The 25,004-nt window shown below is 42.0% G+C and overlaps 2 protein-coding genes and 1 pseudogene across 5 annotated transcripts; all 3 read left to right on the top strand.

Annotated features, from left to right (window-relative positions):
• The first annotated feature begins 5,236 nt into the window (after positions 1–5,236).
• Positions 5,237–8,453, top strand: LOC123171527 (coatomer subunit beta'-1-like; annotated as a pseudogene).
• A 2,357-nt stretch (positions 8,454–10,810) lies between these two features.
• On the top strand, positions 10,811–13,251 carry LOC123171526 (uncharacterized). The gene is made up of 4 exons (XM_044588984.1): positions 10,811–10,915; positions 11,144–11,208; positions 11,296–11,372; positions 12,636–13,251. The coding sequence occupies exons 1-4, from the start codon at positions 10,811–10,813 to the stop codon at positions 12,785–12,787; spliced, it is 399 nt and encodes a 132-aa protein (XP_044444919.1). The 3' UTR covers positions 12,788–13,251.
• A 1,854-nt stretch (positions 13,252–15,105) lies between these two features.
• Positions 15,106–23,728, top strand: LOC123167733 (putative disease resistance protein RGA3). Of its 4 annotated transcripts, none has more exons than XR_006484074.1 (10): positions 15,106–15,214; positions 16,003–16,335; positions 16,473–20,915; positions 21,029–21,123; positions 21,274–21,471; positions 21,757–21,869; positions 21,952–22,115; positions 22,196–22,311; positions 22,427–22,494; positions 22,983–23,728. XR_006484074.1 is itself a non-coding variant. In XM_044585592.1 (6 exons), the coding sequence occupies exons 3-5, from the start codon at positions 16,515–16,517 to the stop codon at positions 22,489–22,491; spliced, it is 4,530 nt and encodes a 1,509-aa protein (XP_044441527.1). In that variant the 5' UTR covers positions 15,106–15,214; positions 16,003–16,335; positions 16,473–16,514; the 3' UTR covers positions 22,492–22,494; positions 22,983–23,728. The 4 variants fall into 4 exon arrangements, 1 of the variants encoding a protein (XP_044441527.1); XR_006484075.1 differs by having other exon boundaries at positions 21,754–21,869; positions 22,263–22,311; XR_006484073.1 differs by having other exon boundaries at positions 21,754–21,869.
• Positions 23,729–25,004: the final 1,276 nt, after the last annotated feature.

Raw genomic sequence — 25,004 nt, 5'->3', positions numbered from 1 at the left:
TTGAATCTTTAGAACAAATTTCGAAACGGAGAACAAATTTGGAAGCACGAACATTTTTTGAATCTTGAAAACAAATTTCGAAAAATGCCGAACAAAATTGGAAGTGCGAACATTTTTTGAGTGCGTGAACAAAAAATTGAAATCCGGTACTTTTTTGAATTTGAACTTTTTTGTGGAATGAGAACAATTTTTGAATTTTGAGAACAATTTTTCAAAATCTGAACATTTTTTTGGAAACACGAACAAAATTTTGAATATTTTCAAAAAAGGAGAAGAAAAAGCCACAGTAAGAAAAGAAATAGAAAAAAGGAAAAAAAAGAAAAGAAAAAAACAGAAATAACTATAAACGAAAAGAAGAAATAAAAGAAAAAGGGAAACCAGAGAATGAAGACACCATTGATGGTAGATTGGAAAGCTAGATGTGGTAAGGAAGATTGGCTCTGATTACCATGTAAGTTTGGAAGCGTTTCTACCTGCCGTAGCAGGACGCGGTTACGTGTTAATATAGGGATGGAAAAGCCCCATCCGTGGCGTACAAGAAAAGGTTTGTTACATACTTGAGACGTATGAAACAATCTCAACAGATTCGGTATTCATCCTATCTGTACCAACCGTACAAACCATCTAGAAGATTCTAAGATATCTTAACTCGATGGACAACCGGAGCTTATGTTATAGTGTCTTGACCCTCGGTTACGCCACCACCTTTGCCATGGACGCCGCTCAGACAGGCATGGATGGTGGGTGTTCCTACATTGTTTTCCAACGCTGCCTGTATAGGTATAGCTTCATCCATGGCAGGACGGACACTGTTGAGCACCATCTTCTTAGACCGACCCACTACGTGGCACGTGTGGGGCTCCAACCCCAACGTTCCATTGCCCCAATCTGTCATATTCAAGAGAAACTGGAGGCTCGATCAAAACAAAGTGAACCAAACAGTTTAATTTAGTCTCACAGGATTTGCTGCAAGCTTCAGTTTATAGTGTGTGGGCTACTTGCTTAGAGGTAACAGCCACACGAATCTTCACCCCTTACTTAGGTCTAGTGTGATTAGTTAATTAAGCTATTATATTGAAGGGGCAATTGTGTTTGATGAATAGTTGCAGGGTTTTTTTTTTAAAAAAAGAGGGCAATTGGTCGGCATTGTAAATCTAGCTACCCAAGGGGCATCATGCCCAGATCCACGTACTCCCTCCATTTCTAAATATAAGTGTCTTTTGAGATTTAACAAGGACTATATACGGATGTATACCGACACATTTTAGAGTGTAGATTCACTCTTTTTGCTTCGTATGTGGACCGTATTGGAATATCTAAAAAAGCTTATATTTAGGAATAGAGAGAGTATATAAACACTTCTGTTTCGGTAGACCCCCCTTAAACACATCGATGGCTCAGATTACTCCATACCTCTTCATAATAAAGGGCAGGATGGTCTTTTCTTCAAAATACGTCGAGGGGCTCGTAGAGGCGAGAAGTAGTCGTTTTGTGCATGGGCGGCTCACCTGGGCTGGCCCATTTGCGTGCGCACCGCGTTCGCTGGGAGAAAAATCGCCAGAAAAACTGACGACGATGGGAATCGAACCAGCATCTTCAGGTCCATGTGCGTTCTGTACTAGCCACTTTGACTACTAACCTGTTGTGTTAGATTTCCAGCGCTAATCTTAAATAAAAAGAAATTAAATGTCGCGGCACTGGGAGAAAAAAAGGATGGCAATGAGGGTCCAACCTGCAATTTGCAGTTTACGTGCGTGCTGTGCTAGCCACTGTGACTACCAATCAACAATGTTATATTTCCAGCGCGAACCATTAAGAAACTAAAGGTCGCAGCAAATTTTAAAACATGAGTTTGCAAAATTAAGATGTACCAAAGTGTCCAATAGATATCGAATCGAACCAGGGACATAGCACCAGCCAACCACGTCACGAGCCACTATACTAACTAAGATTTAGTGTCCAAAAAGATAGTCCAATCTATATGAACCATAAGCCGCGACATATTTTCTTTAATTTCGGACCTCATTTTCTTATTGGAAAACGTAAATATTTTTAGAAACACAGTCATTTAGAAATGTGTGATATTTTTAAAAGAACTACAACAATTTGTGAAAATGTGAACTTTTTTGGGAATCATAAAAGAAACAAATTGCAACTGATAACATTTTTTAAAATTGCTTACAATTTTTTGGAAAAGGCGAACATTTACAATTTTGAGGTTTTAAAAACTAAAACATTTTGTGAAAATGCGATTTTTGGGAATCTCAACCATTTGTTTTACAAAGGAAAAGCATTGAAAAGGAGAACATTTTCTGAAAAACAGGAAATAAACTGAAAACACAAACATTTTTTAAAATTACAAATAATTGTTTCAAGGTGTGAACTCTTTTTTGAAATTCCCCAAACATTTATTGAATTTGCGAACAACTATTAAAATCAAGAATATTTTCTGAATTTGCGAACAAATTTAGTAACCTCATCGTCCTGATTACACTGCTTGCCATCCGACTATGCTGCCGTGATATTTAAAAGCAAGAAATGTATAAGGGTCAACTACTGTATCGATGGAAGAAAACCTGTGTTCGTTTACAATGCCTACAGTATACACACGCACACACGCCTGTTATCAAGAAACATATTTTCTCAAACATGATAAAATAAACATATTTTATTTATCTTCTTCAACGAGAACTTTTACTGAATTTGTGAAAAACAAATTGTGAAAAAAATGAAAAAAAAATGTGAAAAAGAAAAGAGTAAAAAGGAACAAGAAAAGAAAAAAGAAAAATAAGAACAATGAGAAACAGAAATAAAACACGAGAAGAAAAAATAGTAAGAAAACCGATTCAGGATCCTTTTGAAACATTCCCAAAAAACGGCTAGAAACCTTCCAGAAGGTTCTCCAAACCAAAGCCTGTGCACGTTAGCTATTCGTAAAATGGTTCAGAGGCTTGCCCTTCCAGCCTACCCGAACGTACCAAGTTGTACACGGTGCAGTGGCGAAGCCAGCTTAGAGGCAGTGTAGTCAGTTGACTACACAGGTCTTTGGTAATACAAGCAAGAGTTACGCAAAACAAATTTAGAAAATATTACAAATATGTGTATTTGAGTACACAATTTTGTATTGACTACAAAGAGTTTAAATCATGGCTCTGCCATTGACACAGTGTGTTTGGTTGCAAGCATGAAACCCGTCATGCATGCTGGCCATGGTGATGCCAAGGTGTGGAAATTTTTTGGGTGCTTTTCAGAGGAGGTGAAAATAAAAGTGGTTCGAGACTTGCCCTTCCCGAACGTACCAGGTTGTACACGGTGTGTTTGGCTGCAAGCATGAAATGAGACCAATATTTGCCGGGCATGCCCAGGGTTGTACCCCACGTAAAATTTAAATAAATTCGGACACCGAACGCACGATGTGTCATGTACGACCTGTGTTTTAGGGTTTTTTCAATGGTAAAACATAGAAAATGCATAAAATATCAAAAACCAACGAAACTTGGCCTGCATGATGGCCATGTTGATGCCAAGGGGTGGGAAAAAATTGGAAGCGTTCGGAGGAGGTGAAAAAAAAATTGTTCGAGACTTGCCCTTCCGGCCTACCCAAACGTAGCCAGTCGTACACGGTGTATTTGGTTGCAAGCACGAAATCACCGAAAAAAGTTCCATGTGCTGATGAACTTAAAAAATTACAAATTTGAAATAAAATCGCAAACACAAAAAAGTTCATGAAATTGAAATAAAACCACATACTAAAAAAATCATGAATTTGAAAAAAGGTCATGAATTTGGAAAGAGTTCATTTAAAAAATAAATCATAAATTTGAAATAGTTAACGAATTTTAGAAATTCTACGAATTAAGAAAGAAAACAAAAAATAGAAACATATAAGGAAAAATGAAAAACAATCCAAAGAAAAAGGTCAAACTGGAAAAAAGGAAACGCATGTTTTTTTATTAGCGTTATATTTAGATAAGAAGGAGGATATTATGACACAGCAATTAAACTATCCCCGTGGTTAGCTGCCTCACTAGTACAGGACGATCGTGTGGGTTCTAATCCCACAACCCACAGCTACTTTTTGTAGTTTAATAAAAGAAAGAAATAAACGTAATTGGGCCAGGTCGGCCCAAGGTGCAAATAACACTGTATTGAGCCTAATACGAACGTACGCCCCTGTGTACGATATGTTAAATGTCCATATTACCCTTTATACGTTTTGTGAGAGGGTCTACTGAAGCGGGGCCCGTATATAAAATAAAGAGAAAGTGCTTAGTCGTTCTGCTCGGTCTTTAAACAATAAAGTGTATACTTGTGTAGTCACGAAGAGCGAACCTTTTGTGTGCTTATCCTTACACATATGTGTATGGCCAGGATATGCTGCTAGCATTACGCTTTCACATGTCTTGATCTAAAATCGACAATAATTAGCCGTATGTACATTGGGGTGCAGCTGTCATTACACATTCATTAGTTGTCTAGACTACAGTCAGTCTATAATTAATTAGCTGTACATAAGTGGCAATGCAGCTTTCATTACACATTCATCACACATGTCTAGAGTCAACTAAAATTTCCTTTTTCCATAATGAGAGCAGCCTCCAACCCGGTCGATGAACGCATCCGGAAGTCAGCTCAATTATTTCCTAATTAAAGATGCATCCAGCAAGATTAGCTAAACTATCTCCGTCAAAGCGAGTAATTTAATCATATTTGGATGCAGATCTAGATCTCAACAGGCTATCTCTCTGCTATGATATACCTCTCTCATAATATATAGCTTTACAAGACTAGGCAACATCCGAAACAGGTTAACACACTAGGCGGCAGCAGGGCTTCCCTACAGGTGATTTCCATTGATGATTTTCCTTTATACCTCTGTTCATTGCTTAACTATGTTTAGGATTATCCTCTGTTTCATCATACCGCAGCTTCATGAATGCTTATTTGCAATCAGTTTTTTTTTTTTTTTTTGCGGGAATGCCATCAGTTTGCTGCCAACATGTTAGTTGCCTACCTTCTTTGTCCAGTAAATAAGAACTATCTAGTTATGGATTAAGTTTATGCTAGACATCAAAGTTTTGAAGCTATTTGCATAATAGAAGGTGATCTCTCTTGTACATATGTCTTAATGGGGAATCGAGTTTGTTCTAGCTAGTGGCCTCATAATAATCTCTTAATCAGTATGCTCTTTCTTAAAGCTAGGACAACTGGGGTGTCTTTTCATATCTGGGTACTAATGAATCACAGAGCTAGTACCACACGAATTGACCTGAAGAGGACGCTACTTGATGAAACATTGGAGCCCAAGGCCCGGCCAGTATCACTTTTGGCAGAAATTACAAATGATTTCTCGCATAAGCAGGAAATTGACGGAGGTGGTTTTGCAGTGCTGTGTAAGGTATGTACCGAGAAAAATCCCTGCAACCGGCTGCGACGACAACCTTAGTGTGCAACCAGCGGAACTCGATGAGGGGTCTCATTGGTGACCATAATTCCCTGCAACTAGAGGGAGCGGGGTTGATCACGAGGAAGGAGTAGATGCTGGTGCTGCGATGAATTTGCCAGTGAATTACTAGAGGCGTAGAATTTTTCTTTTGAAGGTCCTCAGATTTAATCATCGGAGAGGAGGAAGACAAGGTAAAGAAGAACAATGGGAGGTTGGGGGATGATGATAGAGGAGAGATGAGGCGAAAGGATGAGTCTCGTGGCGCCTTATATAGGCGGATTCCCAGCACATGGTGGACGTAACGTACTGCACACAACAGCAATGACGGTGATAACAGAGCATCTCCGGAATGGCAGGCATGGTTGGAAGATGTGCTTAAGGGAGCAGAGTGAGACAAGGAGGGAGAGAGATAGAGGAGGTTAGCGTGCTGGAGGGTGGGTTAGGAGGAGGTAGAAGCGGTCAACAAGGAAGCAACCCCTGTGTCCATTGACCGGCCGGTGCATGCTGTAGAAATTATAGAAACCTGAATATTTTGGTGTTGACATGTGTTGATGTCATGCTGTGCCGGAGAAGCTGATGAAGAATTGCATCTCTTTTCACACCGGCTTGTTGTGTGGATGGTGCATGTCGGGTTACTTCTTTTCTATTTTTATTTTGGTTATGTTGACCGGGCACTTTTCATAATTTTATGTTGCTTGATTCTTGCCAGAAAGTACTTATTTGTGGTCATGATTTTCTATCGCAGAAATTACATGCTAGTGTGATTTTTTTAATCAAAAAGTTGTCCTAATCAAATATAGTATGGGATTTGTTTTATAATGGGAGGAGTAATATTTTGCACGTGTAGTGCCTTTAAAGCCTGAGGTTCATTGGATTATTATCCAATGCTTTATCTATTGAGCAGGAGATCACAGGGTCCACCCGCGAGCGGCCTATACTTGACGTTCACCCACTGGAGCTCCGGTTCCCCTCTGAACCCAATGACAACCACGAAGACGATGACTATATCGTGTGCCCACTGCACCTAACAAACAACACAAGTGAAAATGTGGCATTCAAACTTATTGACAAGGGCAGGCGGTGCGATAACCGGCATCTGCATGGCATTGTGCCTCCCAGAGCAACCTGCACATTGTTTGTGAGAGCCAAAGATAATGAAATGGATTACGGTAACATCCTGCAGAGCACTATATTGGGTGAAAAATACCTTGTGCAATTCAAAGATGAGGCCGAGTGCGATGGAGTTTTCAAGGAAGCCAAAGAGATGGGGAATGCGGTGCACGAGGTGGCACTGAAGGCTGTTTATACTTCACAAGGAGAGATGGGGTACACGATGGATGAGGTGAGTTTTGGTTCAAGAACTGACAACTGGTTATGTTGTACTAGGATTTGATTGCGTCTCTCTCAATTTCCTTGCCTTTGCTTTTTGCTGGTCGTACTGCACATATTAGTCTCCAATACGGCCAATAATAAAGGTACCATGGTTTCTTCTCTCTTTCATATAACATAGATCATCAGTGCAACTTAATTTGAACTATTGAACACTAGGTGTTTTGTTGGATCAGATCACGGCAGGGATGCATATTATTGACTTGATATGTTCCCTGGATGCTCATCCAACAGAGCCATGGTGAGTTAATATATATATAAAACATATTTCTTCCTGTTAATATGTTCAAGTGAATGTGTAGGATGCCATTATCCTCTACAATATACATAATTTCGATATTAGTTGTTACACAGGATTATAGCAGGTGATTCCAAAGGAAACATTCACACATGGAACTATCAGAAGCAGGCAAGTTGATGTGTTCTATCAATATTTGTAGTTCTCAATTTCGATTATATACTGTAGGCTGGGGTTAGCAAAATTTAACTGGTCATCACACAAAAAAGGCTCGATCAAGCTGGGACAAGTGTGGGCAGCAATCATCTGAAAAAAATAAAAACTTGTAGTATGTTGGCAAATGAAAATGTTTGACATGTTTGTGGGCATCGAACTAACAATGTCGTTTGCATTTACTGGCATGCAGACATCGATGGACTCATTTGAAGTCTCAGAGCAAGAGCCCATAGGCATTCTTTCTGGCCAACTCCTTTCTCACTAAGCCTTTTATTCCTAGCATAAAAAAAAACTTCTTTATTCTGGATCGTGATACTATCATGTACGTATAAAGCCCTTGAGATGAATTCCTAATAAATTGGTGTCACCGCAGAGGCCATTAAATTTGTTGCAAGGAAGCAGTGGGTGCTGGCTGGGACATCTGATGGCTTCGTCCATGTGTACCACTGCGACTTTGTAACAGAACAGCAAAAGATCACGAGTTTCAGTGCTTTGATTCACTAGCCGTTTATTCAAACAAGCCGTATGTGTTTTCATCGGGGTGGGGCATGACGCTTTGGGACTGGGAAAAGGGATGGCAGTGCGTACACGATCTTGATTGTGTCGCAAATGAAGTTGCATTTAACCCAGAGGATGCCAACAGTTTCGCGAGTGCGGCTTATGGTGCAAGTGCAGATGTCTGGTCTGAGAGGGGTTTCTCCTTTTCTTTAACTAGGATTTGACTTAAGATATGGATTTCTGATAGGATAGACCCCAACTCCTATATATCTGCTTGGTGTTCAGATTTGGAACCTTGATTCTGGTCGCCAAGAGTACGATCTCCCTGGGCATTCCAAGGGTGTGAACTGCCTTGATTTTTACACACGTGATGGTCGAGAGTATTTGATCACTGGTTCTGATGATTGTACTGCCAAGGTAAAGTATCTATATACGGTGGAACCGCACACTCGTAATGTAGTGTATCCCACATGACATTGCTAATGCTTATAACTCATACTGTTTTTGTCAAATCAGATATGGGACTTGCAGAACAAGTCCTGCATTCATACACTAGAGACTATGTCTCCAGTTACATCTGTCGTGTCTCTTCCAGATGCTCCGTATCTGATTACGGGGTCAGAAAATCACATTGTTCATGTTTGGAGCTCAACTGATTTCAGGTAATTCTCCACAGCTTGAAATGACTTGAAAAATTACGAAGGATTATTTTGAAATATATAAAAATACTTGAGGAAGAATTACTAGAAGGGGGGCCACTGAAGAGCGACAAGCTCAAGGGGCGCACCCACCCCCAGGGCGCGCCATATGAGCTCGTGGGCACCCCCAACTGCCCCCCGGTGCCCATCTTCTGCTATATGAGGCTATTTTCCATAGGAAAAAAAATAAAGAGAGGAGTTTTGGAACGAAGCGTCACCATCTCGAGGCGGAATCTGAGCATGAACACTTCTGCTCTAAGGCGGAGCGATTCCGCGGCGGAAACTTCCCTCCGGGAGGGGAAATCAATGTCATCGGTATCACCAATGATCCTCTCATCGTAGGAGGACCAATCCTCATCAACATCTTCACCATCACCATCTTTTTTCAAACCCTAGTTCATCTCTTGTATTTAATCTTTGTCCCAAAACCTTGGATTGGTACCTGTGGGTTGCTTGTAGTGTTGATTACATCTTGTGGTTGATACTAGTTGGTTTATTTGGTAGAGGTTAAATGTTCAAATCCTCAAGCATATTCAATACACCTCTGATCTTTAACATGAATGTGATTTGTGAGTAGTTAATTTTGTTTTTGACGACATGAGAGAAGTATTGTTATAAGTAATAATGTGAAGTTGGTATTCGTTCGATATTTTGAATGTATGTTGTATTTTCTCTAGTGGTGTCGTGCGAACGTTAACTACATGGCATTTCATCATATTTGGGTCTAGGGGAAGGCATTGAGAAGTAATTAGTAGATGATGGGTTGCAAAAGTGACAGAAGTTTAAACCCTAGTTTATGTGTTATTTTGTAAGGGGCTGATTTGAATCCATATGGTTCATATTATGGTTAGATTTATTTTAATTCTTATTCGCTAGTTGCGTACGCTTGCGAGAGGGGGTAATCATAAGAGGGTTGCTTGTTCAAGTAAGAACATTACCCTAGCACAAGTCCACACACATATCAAATTATGAAAGTAGCGAATGCAAATCAACCAAACATGATGAGCGTGGCTAGACAGTGTTTCTCATGTGTCCTCGAGAACGCTTTGCTTCATATAAGAGAAGTGTTCATCTTGTCCTTTGCTATAAAAAGCATTGGGCCACCTTATTGCACTCTTGTTACTATTGCTACTTATTACTTGCTACAAATTACCTTGTTACGAAACTATTTATCACCACTACTTTCAATAATTGTAGATAATACCTTGCTGAAAACCGCTTTATCATTTCTTTCTGCTCCACGTTAAGTTTGACAATCTTACTTATCAAAAGGACTACGATTGATTCCTTATACTTGTGGGTCATCAGTGGCTAATACCGGGCTAGGATTGGATGCAGTGCCTCTGCTCCTCCTACCGTGGTTGGTGCGTGGTGATGTGGTGGGCTGTGGTGTCTCTGACCTAGGATGCCAGGGTGGCAGGCACCATGTCGGTGGTGGTGGATATGCCTCTTTGGCCGTGTGGACGACAAGGATTTAGTGATGGGTGACTGGGGCTAGCTCCTTGTCGTTGGCAGGAGTGCATCCTAGATCCGAATGTGGAGGTTGCTACATGCTTTAGGTGCCCAGGGTGCCTTAGATGGCACAAGAAATCTTGGTGCCGCCGCGTCTTGAGGATGAGTTGTGGTTCTCCTCTCCGTGCCAAAATATATGGTGAAGACCTTAGTCCGCTTCGAACTTGGCAGCGGACGACGCTTTACGCCGCTCCTCTCCGGATGGTGTTGTTGTGGAGCTTAGGTGTCCTAAGTTGTGTCATGGCATTCTAGTGCAGTATGCCTATATTATCTCTCCGCTGTGTAGTCGTATGCATATACGTTGTCCGGTTATCTTGGGCTCTGCTTTGTTAGACAATCACGTTACTATCATATATTAGTCGGCCGTGAATTCTTTAAAAATATTTGAACATCAGTACAGATACAAGTGCTCATATAAATTCTTTGAAACTTGACAAGTTATTTTTTGATTCCTTGAAATTTGAACATCATGGACGTATTTTACAAGTGTAAGAGTTTCATGATGTCATTCACAAAAAAAAACATGACGAGAAACATGTGAACATGGATTTTAATAGTCTTGCGGGTGCTAAAACAAAAGAATTTATAATTTTTATGTTTATCAGTTAAAATGTACTCCCCCGTCTTACATTATGTGACGCAGGGAGTAGAATGTATCTGTTTACAGATGTAGCATTTTTAGAATTCGAAACTTGACAAGTTATTTTTCGAATTTTTTGAATAAAACAGGCTCCACAAAGATTTTCCCTAGTAAAGGTTGGTTTTAACTGCAAAAATAAATAAAAATAAGTTGCTAGAGTTTATCCGTGCTCGATGGAGATGGACTCTGCCCACCCCGCCACCACTCCCAGCGCCGACAAGGCATCCTCGGACGCGACGCCCGCCGCTTCCCTGTGCCCCCCCTCGGCGTCGCCGCAGGTATCTTCTGCCCTACCCCTCTCCAGTTTCTCCGGCGCACTCAAGGAAACGCGGAAGCTCGTAGGATTCCCATTCTTGTTCCTCTGCTGTTGGGGAATTTTTTTTTGGATGGATTAGTTTTACTGCTCGAATCAATCGGTGCTGTTACTGTGCGCTCGTCGCCTTTCCGATGTGACTTGCGCTGCAGTGAATCGAGTGCTGACTGCTGATTGAACTTGATGCTACCAGTTTCAGACTGGCAGAGTACGGACGCGATTAGTGCACGCCATTGATATTCTCACACTACTTCAACAGTCAGTTGAGCTTTTCTTGCTTCAGAGTTACTGTGCCAAGCTTGTTCGTATCATAACTAATTCATATGGTGTTTTTTTATATTTCAGGCTTTACTTTCAGTCAGATCTGAAAGTGATTGTCTTGCATACATTCAGATTCAGGCGTGTCCCGCCTTGGAATGGAGGTAAGAAAAACCAAAGCCCGTCATCTTCTCCCTCACTCACCACCAGCGACCACCTCAGTACATTTTCCTCACCTCTGTCCGCAAGCAACAACTTATATAAAAGTAGATCGGATTTCTTTATTTACTCTACTAGTAAAATGTTTCTTCTGTTTGTCCTACTCAATCACCCACCCGGCCTGATGGGATAAATAATCGACGGATTAGTTTTTACTGTTTGAATAAATTGAGATGATTACATATATGGGGTATTCTAATGTTAGCATCACATTTCACTGTATCAATCTTGGCATGTGAATATCCTGACCGGCCGTAGATACTATCAATACAGTTAACTAAGTAGTAGTAGTGATAGTAGTGTCCTAGGCATACATGCATGCATGGTTGCAAGTTGCAACTTACTACACAACAGAGTAAAAAGGCTGAAATCCCATTAATCGGAGCCCCTGGTTATTCCTTGTCGAGCTTCCTGCTGTCTTCCCTGGTCTTCACCAACCACTTGTCTTTTTTTTGCTCCCCCTGTAGACAGCTATTTGTTCCCTATAATCAACAAGGAGAAAGAGAGGGTGAAACAGTAAAGTAAGCAGCCGGTGGAGATTCAATACTCCTGGCATCCTACTGAATACTGCCAGTATTTGCTTATCACGTTCATTCACACCGCGCGACGTCGTCGCAGGGTGCAAACTCTGAGGCTTTGTTTTGTTTTGCCCAATGTCATTATACTGGAGCCTTTAGCGTTGTTTGTCATGTACAGGTTGAAATGTGTGCGCCTTGAAAACTGTGACACCACCGGCTGGCCACCAGCGCGAGATCTGAAGCCGGGTACTGTTAGATAGTGTTGCTCCATAGGATGCTTTACTGTGAGTGGGAGAGTAAACTAATGTGAGGAGCCTGTGGCAACTCAATACTAGTAGAACAATACAGATCTCTCTTATCTTCTTTTCAAATTTGTATGCTACAATGCTCTTGTACTATAGAGTATTGAAATGTTTGCTCTTTTAGTTTCTGAACAATACACATCTCTCTTATCTTCACTTCTAATGTAAACAAAATTTGTACAATCGATTCATGTCTGGGTTAATGTTTGTTTGGCCGTACAATTGTCAATGCTTATGCAACTGGTCCAGAATTTTCCAGCTTTTTTTTACTATGTTCACTGCTATCTACGGTCAGGATATTCACACCACACTACTTGTTATCGTGTTGTAGAAGCAATTGACTTTCAGTTACTGTAAATGGTACCATTTTTTTTTTGTCCTCTGACAGGGTTTGCAGATGGAAGACAATCATATTGGTCCTCATGGCAATGTTGGATGCTATCTTTAAGTAGATTCACAAGTTTTGTAGTTGAATTTTATGGAATTGCAGTTCAATTATGTCCATGTAATAAGCCATCTAGGTGTGGAATTTGGTTCTAATGAATATATGTTGGGCACTATGGTGCCCCCATTCTGAAACATATGATATTTAGAATGTGTGTGGTCAAACTTTCTTCACTGTGACCGCTAGTACATACAAAAACTTACTGTCAAACTTCCATTGTGAACTATCGCCTTTATGTTCTACTTCTAACTTCTAACACAAAGTAGTGTGTTTTTGTTCTGACCAGGCATCACTAAATCAGGATGTCAGTTATGCCGAGGGTTACTTGCTGATCAACTGGTTATGTGCAAAACACATCCAACTAGTGATGGATCTGTATGTAGGCACCGGCAGAGATTTGTTTTTCGGCCGAAAAAAAAAATCAGATTTTGGCCATCTCGGCTTGGGGCGAAAAGTCACTTTCGGCCAAAAAAAACATTTCTGATTTTGGTCAAATTTGGCGAATTTCAGCCGTGCCGCCACCGTTGGATTCTCCGACCGCCGGCAAATCTCGCTTCCCCGCAGCCATCTTAGCCATTAATGCAGGTATCCTTCCTCCTAACACTCACTCTAGTAGCAGTCATGTCATGTCCCGCGATTTGTCCAGCAACACGGTTCTGACAGTGGAATTTTGTGAAAAAAACACCATGGTATTCTAGGATCAGAGCCATGTGGAATTACCAACTGAAACACAATGATGCATCAGCATAATAGATAAGCTACATCACAGTTCACTATTTTAATTTAGGTACCTTGGACAGCCTGTTTAAAAAGTAAAAACAGCTAGCTAGTATTATTTGAGTTAAGTAGTACTCATGGTTACAAACTGTAGAGTAGATTAAAACGGCCACAATCCCATTAAAGGCGCCCCTGGTCATTCCTTTTCTCCATTGTTGATCTTTCTGTTGTCTTCCTCATCTTCACCAACCATTTTCCTTTTTTGTTCTTCATCCGGAGACAACTATTTTTGCAGTGATAATAACACCAACCAACCATGAGAAAAGATAGGGAGAAACAGTAAAATAAGGAGCTGAGGGAGACTTGAAAAGCTGGGCGTCCTTTTAAATTTGCAGTGATAATAACATTCATCCACACCGTGCACGAAATCTTAGGCTTTGTTTTATCTCAGCTAATGGCATGCTGCTGGATGCTGTTTGAACGCATGGGCCTTGAAGACTGCGACACCACTGACCGACCACCGGCACGAGATCCAAAGCCGAGTATTGTTTTTATAGTATTGCTCCATAGGATGCTACAACATCGCATCTCGTCATATATAGTTTACACTTGAACATTAGCAGACAACAACGTTAGATGGAGCCAGAGGCGGATTTAGGCCCCAGGCATGTTGGCGATTCCCTTTGTTGACTGTAGCTACAGTGCTGCGAAGCTGGCCTGGGGCCTGCCGTTTGTCTAGGTCCGCCACTGGATGGAGCTAATAAAGCAAGTACAGAACGTAATAAAGACTAGCAGACAACTGCATTGGACGGAGTTAATTAGCTAGCTGCCAGGTTGAATTATTTAGTTCAGTTTGCGCGCCTAATTAGCGAAGGACCCCAGTGTATGCAAATAGCTAGTAACATTAGTATGTGGGAGGACCCCAGTGTAGGACTTCAGTTAGCGAAGGACCCCAGTGTAGGCTTTTGCATAACCATTTGCCTTTGTAGGACCCCAGCGTATCTTCACTTCTAATGTGTTTCTCTTAGAACATTAGTAACAGAATATTCATGTTTCATCATGGAAATAAGCTTGTTGAATCATGTAAAAGGAAACTTGTCTATCTAGCGATGGATCTGTATGTGGGAGCCGCCATCGCTGGGATCTCCTCCATTGGCTAATCTTGCTCCTCTGCTACAGCAAGTACCCTTCCTGTTATCACTCACTCCAATAGCAATCATGTTCAACTTGGGTACGTAGCTTGAACAATTTTGTTAGAAAGACAGTTGCTGTTTTTGCAGTTAAGCAGTACTACTCATGGTTACAATTTACAGTAGAACAGAGTAAAAAGGCTACAATCTCATTAAAGGGTGCCCCTGGTTATTGCTTTTCTCCATTGTTGAGCTTCCACTTGTCCTCCCCATCTTCACCAATAACTTTCTGGCCTCTACTAGATTTTGTGACCATGCTAGTCAGGTGTGTGTCATCCTCTGTTTCATGGCCTCTACTGGATTTTCAGCAGAGATGACGATGGAGTTTTTAGTACACTTGTCAGAAATTAAGCCCCTACATTATTACATACAAATAAGATGTCGGGCTATGCATGATTGATGGTCTCAGACGTACTAGTAAGGATGCCAGTACATATTACTGTATACGGAGTAATAATCTATGTACCGTGCCAAACCTGCAGTACTGAATACTGATACTGCCTGTTTCGATGCGGCACATCAGGACATCATCACCTGGGAACGCTGAACCTTGAAGACCGTGATAGCATTGGGCACCCACCGCCCACCGGCCAGCGCGAGATCTGAAGCCAAGTTGTAAGTATTTTTATGGTGTTGCTTCATGGGGCAGCAATTAGTTTCGTTTAGCAGAGAGATAGCAGATTATTTTTGTTTTGCCAACGTACGAGATCTGAGACTTTCTTTTGTTTCGTCCAATGGGATGCCTTAACGTTGTCACGTGCTATCTGCCACACACAGGATGATGCGCACGCAGCATAACGACAACGGCGTTAGATCTGAAGCTGAGTATTGTTGCAATAGTTTTGCTCCATTGGGTGGGGATGCGTTACACTAGCAGACATCTGCGTTGGATGGAGCCAATTAACCAAGTCCGGGTGCATATATGCATATATCAATAGTTGATCCAACCACATGCGTGCCCTGCTCATGCTGATTAACTAAGTACCCAATAACTTTCTTGTTTGTTTTTAGTGCTGATCCATGGGATGCTATGCATGGAGTGATTAGCTTTCCTCCATATATCCATATATCTTTTGTTTGTTTAACAAATATTTCCTCCGTCTGGATATTGATCCCTTTCAGATTTTGGATCAAACATTGACCATTAAATACCGGTAGTGATTAGCTTGGCTCCATGGGACGCTTTACTAGCTCCATGAGAAACAGCAAGTAAAGTAAACACAGTTCGGCTGATGTGTATGAGCTCTGAAGTAAAGTAGTACACACTCCGTAAAGAAATATAAGAGCGTTTAGATCACTACTTTAAAGTAGTGATCTAAACGCTCTTATATTTCTTTATAGAGAGAGTATTTGTTTTCGTAGTGGTTGCAATTAATTTAGCAGCCTGTATTTGCTAATTACAGGCCCACTCCTTGAGGTCATCGACTTGACTCATCGATATTGAGCATCATGCACGTCTGCTAGTACTGCTGATCGGCCACCGGCCGGCCGCGTATGTTTTTATATTTCTGCTCCATGTGATGCGTTGCTGGCTGCGATTAGTTCACCATCACTGCCATCTGCCATCTCTATATATTTTCTCTCCCTCCGGCAGTTAACGCACCATATCCGCACCCTCTCTTCCTGGGCTGAACAACACAACCCAACACAACTCTCACTCACACACTCCTCGCCGGTGACTGCCTCCACGACGTGCGACGGCCGGACGGCAGCCCCTCTCCCCCTCCTGTGCCTGCGTAAGTGTTTTTCATTCATTCTTCTCCAGCCCCTACTCTTACGACTTACAAACCTAACTAATTTCTTGTGTGAGTTATCATTTACTGCTACGTAATTGGTTTGCATTTCCCTGATTAATTTCTCTTGATTTCTGCAGGTCCCTACAGCACAGGTTCTGAGTGCATTGGCACCTGTGTGGATGGACGCACTCCTCGGCGCGGCGCAATGGGTGGTGAGCAAGGCGCTGGCCCCCGTTGCCGATGGCCTGCTGGAGGCTTGGGGTGCAACCAGGAACTTGGGTCCGAACATCGAGGCCCTGAGGATGGAGCTGCTGCTTGTGAAGGCCACCCTTGAAAATGCCGGCCTCAAGCACACCAGTGGCCATGCCATGGAGGAGCTGCTCGGGAAGCTGCAGGACTTAGCATACTGTGCCGAGGACTTGTTGGACGAGCTTGACTACTTCCGCATCCACGACCAGCTCCACGACACATATGACGCCGCGGACCAGCATGCCAAGGGCGGCGTCCACGACCTTGCCCTCAATGCTCGTCATGTCGCCAAAGCTGTTGGCAAGCTGACATTTGTATCCTCATTTTGCTGTTCTGCTCCCAAACCTGCAGGCGATACTGGAGAAGGAGAAGATGTAACACAACGGGTCAGCCGTTGTGCTTGGCTGCGTGCTCGGAAGAGGTCAGACGGGAATTCCTCCTCACTACCAAACGCCAATCAGGAGGTCGGCGGATGCATGGCCAAGCTTGGTAAACTCCTCCCTTGCTCATCTTCCCCACATGTTCGTGATGATAGTTCTGGCCAGCCTATTCTTTGTGGTGTGCCACAGAGAGAAACACCAATGGTGGGGTTTAATAGGGTTGATGCCTCTGAAAGAATGCGGCACATTGTAGAGCAATTGCAGCCTGTGCGTAAAGAGGTTACACTGATTCTGCAAAGTTGTAGCCGTGTGATAGTCCCGACTATTGACCAGAGTCTTCCCATCAATCGCCCCATCACCTCTGGTACAAGTGTGGAGCCAAAATTGTATGGGAGAGACCATATCGTGGATACCATCATACATGATATGACTATGGGTAAATACCTTAGCTTTGATCTAACTGTGCTTCCGATTGTCGGTCCAGGGGGAATTGGAAAGACAACTCTGATACAACACATACATAAAACCCAACAAGTTCAAAATCATTTTCAAGTTGTTATTTGGGCGTGTGTGTCGCTCAAGTTTAATTTGAATAAGCTGCTAGAGGAGATTAAAACATATATTCCTCAAGTTGAAGGGGAAAAGGGTGGTAGTGCCGAAGAGCTGATTGAGCAGAGATTAAAATCTAAAAGGTTTTTGCTTGTACTGGATGATATTTGGGAGATTAGTGATGAGGATGAGTGGGAAAAGTTATTGCTGCTACTCAGAACATCATCTGAAAAGGGTAGCATGATTATTGTCACAACTCGGTTTCCGTCAATAGCTAAGATAGTTGGAACAGTTGACCGTTCAATAAAATTGAAAGGTTTAGAATCTGAATTTATTAGGGAGTTATTCCATGCATTTGTCTTTGGTGATGACCAATGTAGAAAGGATCACAATTTTTTGCTTGAGACCGGAGATAAAATAATGATAAAACTAAAGGGATCCCCACTTGCAGCAAAAACAGTTGGTAGATTACTGAGAAAGAATCTTAATTTGCGTCATTGGACAAGGGTCCTAGAAAGTAAAGAATGGGAGAGCCAGACCAGTGTTAATGACATTATGCCTGCCTTGAAGCTTAGCTATGACTATCTCCCTTTTCATCTTCAGCGATGCTTTTCCTATTCTGCATTGTTTCCTGAAGATTACCATTTCAATGGCGCCCAACTAGTCAACTTGTGGATAGGACTGGATATCTTACAACCTGGTGATCGAACCCAAACATTTGAAGATATAGGTTTCAGCAACTTAAATGATTTGGTCACGTATGGCTTTTTCAGAGAAGATAAAACTAATGGTCGTCTATGTTATGTCATGCATGACCTCCTACACGATTTAGCATTGCAAGTTATATCTCATGAATGTATTAGTTTACATCGGTCCAATGTGGGATTGGTAAAAATTCAGCCGTTCATCCGTCACTTGTCTATAATCATAGATGGTGGGGATGATTCAGTGTCTCGTGAAAATTTCAAGAGTCAACTGAGAAAGCTAAAGACAAGTTTGAAGATTAAACAATTGCATACCTTGATGTTATTTGGAGAAATGGATGAAAGTTTTGTCAACACTCTGGGTGATTTGTTTAGGGAAGCAAATGCTCTTCGTGTTCTCCGTTTGGATGAAACGCCGTATTATGTGGAGTCCATATTACCTAACTTTTCAGCACTTGTTCATCTACGGTACCTATATCTGGGGACAAAGTGTGAGAGTGAGATGCATGTACTACTTATCATTTCTAGATTTTATCATTTAAGGATTTTGGGTCTAGGGTCATGGTACCACAATTGTCATTTGCCCAAAGAGTTGAGCAACCTTGTAAACATGCGTCGGTTTTATACGCCAGCTGATGAGTTGCATTCTGATATTGTCAATGTGGGAAAACTCAAACACTTAGAGGAGTTGATGGTATTTAGAGTCAATAAAAAATTTGAAGGGTTTGAACCATGTCAACTAGAGCATTTGACGGAACTAAGGGAGCTTGGCATCTATAACCTTGAGAATATACACACTAAAGAAGAAGCAGCCAAAACAAATCTGGGAGAGAAAATCCACTTGGAGAAGTTAACATTAGATTGGGATAATGAGCGGTCTAATACCGAGCCAGGTGCAGAAGCAGTTGTCCTTGAGAGCCTTCAACCACATAGATATCTTCAGGAGTTGTGCATTAGAGGGCACAAAGGCTCTTCTTTTCCAACATGGCTGGGTGATAAGGTCACTGTTGAATCTCTTCATCTCTCTGGTGTTTCTTGGCAATGTCTCCCTCCTTTGGGGAAGATGTGGGGCCTTGGTAAAGTAGTATTGGAACATATTCCCGCAATGGAGGAGTTTGTTATAGAGCAAAGCCTTTGCAAGCTAATAAGGGTTGAGCTTGTTGGCTTGGGAAGTTTTGGAAAATGGGTAGCATCACAGGATGCGGATCATATGTTTCCTCTTTTGCAAGTATTGATTATAAAAGACTGCCCTAAACTGTTGGAGCTGCCATTTGCAAGCCATATTATTTACCCATCAGATCAAGACCGGAATAGTGATTGGTTTCCCAAACTGCAAGAGCTTTGTATAGAGAAGTGTCCAGAACTGTTGTTAGTGGCTCATATCCCATGGACGGACACTCTGCATAGTGTGAACATAAGTGATGTAAAGCTACTAGACAGGCTTGTGTACTCAACAAATTCCTTCTTTGGGGGACGCTGTTTGGATATTGCAGGAAAGGATGATTTGCAGAGCTTAGATGAGGTGGTAGCATTCAGCAAGCTGGCATGTCTTGAGCGTTTGTTACTCCACAAGTGCCCAGCTCTGAAGTCAAAGCACCTTCTGCTGTTGACCTCACTGAAGAAGTTGATGGTAGAGGGTTCAGATGGTGTGGTTGTAGAGGGTGATGTGGAATGGCAGCACCCCCTTGAGCATCTTGTGGTGCAGGGCGAGGAATCATGTGGGAAGGAATTGACAGAGCTCCTCACCCACCTCCCAAGCATCTCCAAATTGGAAATCGAAAAATGTGAAAAGATAACACAACTGTCAGTGGGGTTGGATGTGCAACAAACAACATCATCAGCTACGGAGGTGGAGGAGAAAGAAGAAGATGATTCAGGGCTGCTGCTCTTGCCTGCCCAACTCTCTGGCACACTGCAGCTGTTGAGCATCCGGAGTTGTCCAGAGCTGGTCCTGGTGGACCCCCCTTTTCTTCTTGCCAGGGGAGGGCTCCAGGCCCTGCGGTCCCTCAAGACTCTACAAATTTCGTTGTGCCCAAAGATACTATCCGCAAAGAGTTCTCCATTCTGCTGCCCTTTTCCATCCTCTCTGCAACAGCTCCATGTTGAGGGTGTGGAAGGCATGGGGAACCTGGGGCATCTCCTTACCGCTGGGGGACAGCTCATACTGTTAAGCATTGGTGGCTGCCCTGGATTCTTTGCTGGATGGGATCAGGAGTTAAAGCAGCAGCTTCTGAATGGAGGAAAAGAGCAGGAACTGCAACAGCTTGTTTCGCCCCAGAATGGATGCAAACTGCAGGAGCTCTATACGGATGATGCCATGGGAATCCTATCTGTGCCCATCTGCAACCTCCTGTCTTCCTCCCTCAGCATCCTGGGCTTCTTTGGCAACCAAGAGATGGAGTGCTTTACTAAGGACCAAGAGGACGCCCTTCACCTGCTGGTCTCCCTCCAGAAACTGATGTTTATCAACTTGAGCAAGCTTCAGAGCCTCCCTGCAGGGCTGCAAAAGCTCACCAACCTCAAGGAATTATCGGTCTGGTCATGTCCGCTTGTCCGGTCACTGCCAGAGGATGGCCTCCCCAAATCACTTCAAGAATTAGATGTCTGGCGCTGCGGCAGCGCGGAGCTAACACAGCAGTGCCAGGGGTTAGTGGGAACCATCCCAAAAATCTTCCTGTAACTGTGAGACTGGTCCAAGGTAAGAAAAGCTACTTCCTTGTTTGTCCCCATCGCTTCCCAGATCCCACAACCACCCTTGCTTTCCCCCCTGCAACATAATCTAATTAGTGCTTGTTTTCATCTGCTATGCAGGTCTCTGCCTTGGGGCTCCCATGTACATTCTTCTAGCCTTGTACACTTGTCACATAGATGAGGGTCTTGTGGCCTGCTTCTTGTACACAAATCATGTAAGTACATCTAACTTAAAACTTTGCTCCATTCCCCTTGTCTTCTCACTCACATGTTGAGAAAACAGGTCTGATTATCAGTTAGTGCTTCATGAAGTTCCTTTTTATTTTCTTCCTGGACAAAAATCGTGAAATTGGTTTTCTGTGCAGGTGTTTCTTCTCATAGGGTTGTAGCTTCTTTGCTTATAAATTTGGATTTTCATTACTCCTCAAAGATTTGATGGTGTACTAAGTAGTTCCGGTGTGAGAATCAGAATATTACAATAGCATAATTCAGAAATGAATTAGTCTTCGATGCTGCATTATTGATATTACCAGAAACTTTCTACCTTCCTGTATATAAATCTGGTATGTACATCTAACCAGATCTTGACTCCTGAGCTACCATATACCAGTATGCATATCAGATTGCCATTTTTCTTCCCAGAGCAATGAAAATGGTTCTCCTATGAAACAATTGTTTAACAATTGATTCTCCATGTGCCTTGTCTTCGTACTTACAAGTTGATAAAATCACTATAATTTTCAGTTAATGCCTTATTGGAGTTTCTTAGTTTTACTTCCTGGACGAAAATCATAAAACCTTTCATGTATTCATAGGCTTCTACATACTTTGCATTTAAATTTCAGTAGCCATCACTCATCGGGACTTCGTGTACACTACTAAATTGACTGTCGAGATCAAGATATTACCACGAAATGATTGGAGAATAAGTCAGCCTTCAGTGTTCTGCTATTGATACGAGGTTTGTAATTTTTTTATCACTGCTACATGCTATCATTAATAGGTTTCCTGGCGTTCAACATTTTGCTTGACTTGTTGTGCAGGTGTTCTTATCCTTGTTCTCATAGGCTTGTTTGTAATTTGCATTTAAATTTTGGCCGGCATCGCTGGTCAAGACTTGGTGGGTGTACCTGGCAGCTTTGGTTGTGAGGTTCAAAATATCACCACATAATAGGCGAGACTTCTGTGCTTCGCTACTGATATTAAGGTTTGCCATTTTCTCACCCACTGCTACATTACTCTCGATGCCAGATGTTCTAGCATTCACCATTTCTCTTGGTTTGTTAGGTATTCATCATATTTGCTCTGGCATGGTTCCTGGTACTTAGCGTTTTCATATGGTTGTTACTCACAGAGACTTGGCGGTGTACCTAGAAAGTTCAGGTTTGAGGATCAAAAGAAAGGTATAACAGTTTTCAGTTGTTCACCCTTTTCAGTCTTTCCTATTTCAAATAACATGTACTCTCAGAAGCTTACGCGAGTTATGATATTAATTTAGTTGGTACATCATCTTTTCAGCCAGACAAGAATGGTACTACCCGTTGGATCCAACTTCATATATTGAGATGTCAGGCTATCACTGAAAGGTTTGTCTAGTATGTTCGCCCTTTGCATCTATATGGAAGGTGGTTCTGTAATTGTTCGCTTTTCTGCACAAAAGTAGGAATGTGAATGGACCTATTAGGCTGTGTGCATATGTGAATGTGAATGTGAATGTGTTTTCAAAGTTTCAGACGGAACAAAGATTCTTCCTTTGCTTGATAGCCCTGGCATGTGGTACAGCTCTGGAACTACACAACACATTAGTTGAAATAGTGAATAGTCGTGGAGGTAATAGGCTGTGTGCATATTTCAGAACCTATTAGGAATAATCAAAACAAACTTATTATGTTCACATCTGCATCTTGACTTTATATTACCTAGATATTTGTTGACCTCTACATCTCGGGAAAACATTACATCAGTTTGTACTATACTGTCCTCTAGCGTTTGGATCATTTTGCATCATTCCCTGCTAGAACGGTGACAAGTGCTTAATTACATTTTTTTTGTGTGGATTGCTTCTCTTTGCCAGCACATATAAGATGGAAGGCAGTGGCGAAATGATCAGTGCTTGCTTCACGGCAATAGAATGCTGCTGGTCCGGCTTGCCTGAAGTCTTGCCGCTTGCTGTTGGATACGGGCCCTATTGAAACAAGGTGGAGGGGCATGGGAGATGGAGAAGAGGTGGATTTTTCCGAAGCAAACGCAGACATCCAGGGACTTTCAACAGGGGCTGCCACACAAAAAGGAAAAGGGAAAGGGGGTGGTGGTGGCGGTGGAAGAGGAGTGCGCCGCAGCGCAGGAGGAGAATGACGGCTATCATATCATCAGCAGTGCGCCGCATTTACTGCACTTTGTCATGTTTTGTAAGGGGAACAGCAAGGGAAGAGTTTGTATTTCTCTCTCTCTGAATCCTCTGTTTCTTCCAAAACAGAAAAACAGTAAGAAAGAAATTGGTCTGAGACTTCTCCTTCCAACACAATCCTCTGTTTATTGTGTTGGTAGTAGTAGACTAGTTTACTCGCTGCCCGTGGAAAGGCTTGACTTGCTGTCAAAGAGGGATCCCTTCCTTGATGAACAATCAATGTTTGGCTCCATCACTCCCCTCTTCTATATGACATATGTCCAAAAACCATATTGAAACACGAATGTGGATGCATGAAGGGGTTCTGTCTTCATTCTGATTGAATTTCTTTTATTCCTTCCACACATGAATGTATCGAACATGGATGTAGATGCATTGGGTTGTTTGGATTACAGCATATTAAATTCTCCCCACTTACACATGAATGTGCCGTCTCTCGCGGGAGCTTCTCAGCCTCCCAATTTGTGTCGTTGTAACACTACTGCTCATCGAATGCAATACAGGGTGATTCAACTCATCTGTTATCTGTCTAAATTCAGAAAGGCACACCGTTAACAATGAATTGCCTCAGTAATGACAGTAACTACTCTGTTTCCTTCAGAAAATATATCTTTTTCTCTCCAGCCAGACACGACATCCCTGCCTTACACTGTATCCACCCAAAATAACAAGGAACTGAACAGTTGATGGACAGCAACAACCGACACATTCAATAACGCCACACTACCAAGCTGCCATGTTCTCAACCTACATGTAATGAAATCTTCAGAGATTCTACCGCTGGAAGTACTCCCCACTTTATTAGACCAAACAAAATGGTTTCTACTAAATGTATAGAAAGAAAAAGGGCACTTAAAAAAGGCTCCACCCGACACAGTGTATAGCTCGCCACAGCCCTTGCGCACTAAAAACCAACCAAAGTATCAGCAAACAAAGTAATAAATAAATACATGTCGCCTGAAACCTGGGTATAGCCAAAGTCATGGCCTCCAAATAGTTATGAGCACTAATTTCATAATAAAAGTTGTTCCCTCGTAACACAATAAGCACCACATATCGTTGGCCCGATGTTGGATTTCAGCTGCTGATTCTGTGTCTTGCAGCCCTTGAGATGATGCTGGGTTCTAAAAGTGAACAGCTGCAGCTTCTGACAATCACATGGCCTGCCAATACAGTCAGGGAAGTAAGAAACCAAGCATTCTGCGTGCACCTTACGTTTCTAGGTGAACAAATACGATGCACTTTTATAAAGGGTAAACACATACATAAACAATGTAAAAAGAAACTGAATCTAATACATCACTTACATCCTATTTAGTTGTACAGAACAGCCAACCCTTACAATATAAAAAGAAACTGAATCTAACAAAGGATAAAGTAGAAAGTTTTCCAGTCACCGAATCCACCTTTCCCACATGCTTTTCTTGGTTAGTTTAACACTAACTCTTTTGATGTGTCTAATCTTTGTAAGATCATTTGCATTCATTTGGTTCTCTCTTTTGCCGAAGCTTGTTTATGAGCTCGTCTGAAGTATCATGCAGATATAATTCTTCAAGGGATGTAAGATGCTCAACAATTACATCAATCAAATCAACTTGCATGAATGAAGTGCAGGCCTTGACAACAGAGATATGACCGAAGTGAAGTGATGCTGCGACCCGAATTTATATTAGCAATGTGATAAGCTGG

The sequence above is a fragment of the Triticum aestivum genome, chromosome 7D (assembly GCF_018294505.1).
Source record: "Triticum aestivum cultivar Chinese Spring chromosome 7D, IWGSC CS RefSeq v2.1, whole genome shotgun sequence".
NCBI classification, from domain to species: Eukaryota; Viridiplantae; Streptophyta; class Magnoliopsida; order Poales; family Poaceae; genus Triticum; species Triticum aestivum.
Note: the sequence above shows the minus strand (reverse complement) of the source record. Positions and strands in the feature narration are given on the sequence as shown.